The 4,856-nt window shown below is 44.0% G+C and overlaps 1 protein-coding gene across 1 annotated transcript in view; it reads right to left on the bottom strand.

Moving 5' to 3' along the window:
• BOD1 (biorientation of chromosomes in cell division 1) overlaps positions 1–213 on the bottom strand; it is a 10,644-nt gene extending 10,431 nt beyond the window's left edge. The window contains exon 1 of the mRNA XM_008570031.1: positions 57–213. Coding sequence (XP_008568253.1) covers positions 57–138 — 82 coding nt within the window. The 5' untranslated portion in view covers positions 139–213. The remainder of the gene's footprint in view (positions 1–56) is intronic.
• Positions 214–4,856: the final 4,643 nt, after the last annotated feature.

Raw genomic sequence — 4,856 nt, 5'->3', positions numbered from 1 at the left:
GGGAGTCAACGAAGCCGGGTTGATGGGGCCGCCGCTCCCGCCCGCCCCGGTCGCACCCGTAGCTGACCCGGCCGAGGCCTGGCCTGCTCCGCCGCCGCCCACCGCGCCCGTTCCCCCGCCGGCGCCGCCATCCGCCATGGCTGCGCCACCGACCCCCGAGAAAGACCGAATACGGCTTCTTCTCCGGGACAGAAAGCCTGGGTCGTGTAGAGGTGGGGGAGGAGGCGGGGAAGGAGGGGGGCCCCAAAGAGGCGGTGGCGGTGGCGGCGGCGGTGGCAGTGGCGGCGGCAGCGGCGGGGAGAAAGGAAGTCCCTGAGGCAGCGGAGGAGGTGGCAGAGGCTGCCCAAACCGCACGCTCAATTTCTGGCGCGTTCTAGATGGCGTCGCTGTTTCCCTTTGCATTGTGGGGCGGGAGGTTTTCTGCAGCCATCTCCGGCTTTCTTATAGGCAGAGATCTGGCCGACGGAAACTACAACTCCCGGTAGTCATCGGGATCTCTCGTTGCGAGTTTGCGGGGCAGTATGGGAGTTGTAGGCTCAGGCCCTGGTGATTGCTTGCAACCTGGCTGTCCTTCCCCGCCGACTCACTGCAGCTGTTCCACTAAATAAGCACTTCACAGCAGTGCTTGATTTTAAGAATCACCTACGGAGCTGATTAGAGATACGCTATAGATTATCAGGTTTATCCTTTAAGGATTGTGATTCAGTATTTCTGGGTAGGGGCCTGGGAATCTGTGCTTTTCACATGCACTACCACGTCCTCCTTAAACAATATGATCCGGGAAATTTGGGGAACGGGTCTCATTAAATTTCCATTGTTAGCAAAGATTTGTGGTGTTTTTCCCCTTTCTGATTTAAACGTCTCCCTCAAGTCTGTCTTACATGAATGTAAATTTCCTCCCAAATATTAAATATTATTAATAACAATGATAAACTAATATTGAGTAATTGGAATATGCCAGACGTGATGCTATGCACTTTACATACACTCCTTCGTAACAATCTAAAAAGCTGGTGCTAAAAGTAGAAATGATGCAGAAATGGGGGCATAAGGGAGTTGTTTACCCTGATCACATAACTAAAGGTGGAGGAGTAGGATTTGAACCTAGGTTTCTTGAATCCAAATCTTGCATTTTTAACCTGTACTACATCCTGAGAACTATCTGGCATCATATAATAGGTGAAGCTTTGTATTCTGATTGTTTTATAGACACAATTCACCACTGAAACTCCATAGCTGCTACCACTATCTTCTCTTTGTTTCATCTTTGTCCATTATTACCTCAACTCCTGCAAAATGTCTGCTCTCGTTATTGCCTCATCTTACGTAAGTAATGGAGGGGATGTAAACAATAAATTTTGTAATATCCTTAGCTCCTGGGAAAATGCAGAATAGGCAGAGATCTAAGATACTCTCCACTCCAACATTAACTACTCAAGAGAGTTTAACACTCAAAATAAATATTCAGGTGTTAGGTTATACTCATCCTTTAACATCAGCTCCGTCATCTTTGATGGTTAAATTGATGACAAACATTCTCACCATCCTTGAGATTACTTAATGTCTGTTCCTACTAGTTGACCCCACACTGATCACTCACCTTTAGTCTCAGGAGGAGCCCCATTCAGGCTGCCTCGGCCCCGTGTTCATTCTCATCCAAGCTCCTTGATCACTCTGACCAGCGTCTCTCCATTTATGGCATAGCACACCTTGCTCTCTTTCCTCAGGGAAAACTTTTCTGACACCCAGGCCTGATCTATTCTAGTCTCCCTGATACAGATTCTCAGAGCCTCATTCTTGTAGTAATCATTGTAATTGAAAGTGAGTAATTTATAGGCTGATTGGCCACCTGTTTCCCCTTCTAGAATGTAAGCTTTTGAGCAGGGATCACGACTTGTTCATCACTGTGTCTCCAGCCCTTAGCACAATACCTAGCTCAAAGTGAATGCATAAGTTTCTATTTTGTATAGCTGTGGCATAGGGTCAGAGAGTGTGTGGGTAGGGTCATTTGTAGCCACAATCTTCAGAAAAGAAAGAAGGATTGTAGTAGGAGATGATGGATTCATCTATCATTACCTAATGGGTTAAGTGATCCTGGAGATTGGCAGCAGATGGTTCACACTGTGGAAATCTCACTGTCTGTCATGGGTACCTTGTGTCCTGGTGACTGGAACTCTGAACCATGAAAAGATGCTGCATTCTGAATCCATGACTTTGCCTCTGGGGTTGATGTAAATGGGGTGGCATGGGGGGAATGAGGAGCGAAGGTGATCAAGACTAAGCGAGGCTAATTATTCATCCAAACCTTGGAATAGGAAGCCTCCGCTACACCCAAAATGCTCCCCTTCTCAGTCAAGAGACTGAGATTGTTGTAATACACAACAATGGTCATTAGGGAGCGCCATTGCTATATTAATAATCTGGAACATTTGACAATATCTGTGAATATTGTTTTAACTTGGCCTAGGTAGTAATATCTTTTTCAGGTATCTTGTAGGTAACCAATTATTGTTGATTCTTTGTGTTAAAACTTATCTGAAACAAGTTGCCCAAGCCCGATGAATTACACGAATTTGGTGCTGGAATATTTTGTGTCAAAGACTACATGAGAAGTTCAAACCTTTACAATCCCAACTCCAGACTTTGCAGAAACTGGAAAAGAAATGAGATCAATAGTTTAAAGGAGATATAAACAAGTAGCCAAGTGCATGGGCTTTTCACATCAGATGGCGCTGGATTGGAATCCCAGCGCTGTCTCTTTGCAGGTGGCATGACTGGGAAATTTGCCTCACTTCTCTGAGCCTTAGTTTCCCCAGGACAGTGGAGAGATTAAGCACCATCTTGGCAATCCATTTTAGCACCATTCCTGGTACTTAGCAAAGGTTTAATAACATATGTCATCACAAATTTACATTTGGGATAGGAGGTTATTTGATTAACTTCCATCTCCCCTACTAACCTCTAAATTTCACAAAGGCATGGACTGTCTGTTGCATTGTAGAGCAGTGCCTGGTACATAAAAGTCTCTGTAAGTATGTGATGGATGAAAGATAAAAACAAAAAATGAGAGAGTGAATGGGAAATTTTCTCTTCTTAGTGTAGGATAAAGACATTTAAGACTTTTGATACTGTCCTGGACTAAATGTCAGAATACATTCAATATTCAAAGGCATCAAGTACAATTTAGTGATCTGTCCATAATATGTGACTAAACTGTACTACATAGCTGGGACTGGGAGCAGGCCCAAAAGTTAGAAGTCGGTCTGTGGGTTGCCTTGGTAATCTCCCAACGGACTAATCTAATGTAGTCCTTAAGCAAGAGAATTCCAGAGCTCTAAGACTGAACCCAGCTACATTTAGATCCCACATCCACTTGGGGAAGACTAATTGCTGGTCCATATTCATGTTCATGGGGTGGATCTTTTTCTTCTTGCCTCCATGTATTCATCCAATAAATTGCCAATTCTTAGGCTGCACAGCTGTCTGTCTCTTAATTAACAGCATCCAGAGTGTCTTGAGATTGCCTATCTGTAGTGTACTGGCTACATCTGCACCATCTGATCTCTGCTGCTTCTGCATTTCCTTGTTTCTTGCTTGTTTCTTTATGATGTTTTCCAGCATCTCTATTGACAAATTGGACACTAAGAAAACAAGACTTTATATAAACAGAAGTGTTCAGTGTCAATCATCACTGTTACCTCCTCACCTACCAAACATTCATCTTGGACAAGATTTCAGGTTGCACTGTCTTTAGCACATTTCATTTAAAATTATCATTACTAAAAGATGTGTAGTGAAAAGGGCACCCTAATATAAAATAGAGAGCAGAGTGAGAAGTTTGGAATGTGGTTTGGGTTTGGATCCAGCATCTCTTCTTATTGACTCTGTTACCTATGGCAGTCCATTAACCAATCTGTGTTGGCCTGCTCATCTGTGAAATGGATGTAATACCTACCTTGCAGGGTTGTAATGAAAATTAGAGATTAAATATATGCAGAACCTGGCACACAGTAGGCCCTCAATAGCTAATAGCTAACCATATGCCCTTGCTATAACATTGTATTTAGTTGTAGTACATCTAGTCTGTATTCAGTCATAGTCTGCTATTGGGAAGACATCTTGGCTAACATGTGTCTGGAGTTAACACTAATCAATATATTACTTTGATAGTTTTAATCTTGTGATGACATAGGGAACCTCTCAGCTAGTCTCTAAATTGGCGGACTCAGTTAAGTCAAGTTCATAGCCAAGTCCTGCATGCTATTTCTGCTAGGGTCTGGGTCTATCCTCTACCTTTGTCTTTATGCTTTCAACACTGTCTCTCATTTTCCAGTGGCACTCCCTCTGCTCTTAGTTATTTCTAGTTGCCTACCCAATATCCATTTCCCCTTCTTTATAAACAGTACCCAGTTTTGTTTGGAGCTGCAGTGTGCCCTGCTGAAGTACATACTTTTGTAGATTCCCTTGCTGGTAGTGGTGACTACAGGTCCCAGTTCTAGTCAAGGAGATGTAGCTGAGGGTTTCTGGGAAAGGTTTGCCTCACTGATAGAAGCACCACCCCTTCCTGCTACAGCCTCTCTTCTTCTCATGCATGGAGGTACAGCAGTCATGATCAATACCCTAAGGGCTAGTTGAGACCATGTAACTAGTTCTGGCCACAGAGTGTGAGTAGAAGTGTCTTGTGTCACTTCTGGGCCAGGACATTTACATACCAACATGAGCCTCTCCAGAGTTCTCTTTCCATCTACCATGGTAACCTATCATCCTGGGCATAAAAATGAGGAGACATGGAGCGGAAGCCCCAGCTGAGCCATCATGGACATGTAGTGTGAGAAATGAACCTTTTGTTTTAAGCT

This window comes from Galeopterus variegatus, unplaced genomic scaffold, assembly GCF_000696425.1.
Source record: "Galeopterus variegatus unplaced genomic scaffold, G_variegatus-3.0.2 Scaffold560, whole genome shotgun sequence".
Taxonomy (NCBI): Eukaryota; Metazoa; Chordata; class Mammalia; order Dermoptera; family Cynocephalidae; genus Galeopterus; species Galeopterus variegatus.
Note: the sequence above shows the minus strand (reverse complement) of the source record. Positions and strands in the feature narration are given on the sequence as shown.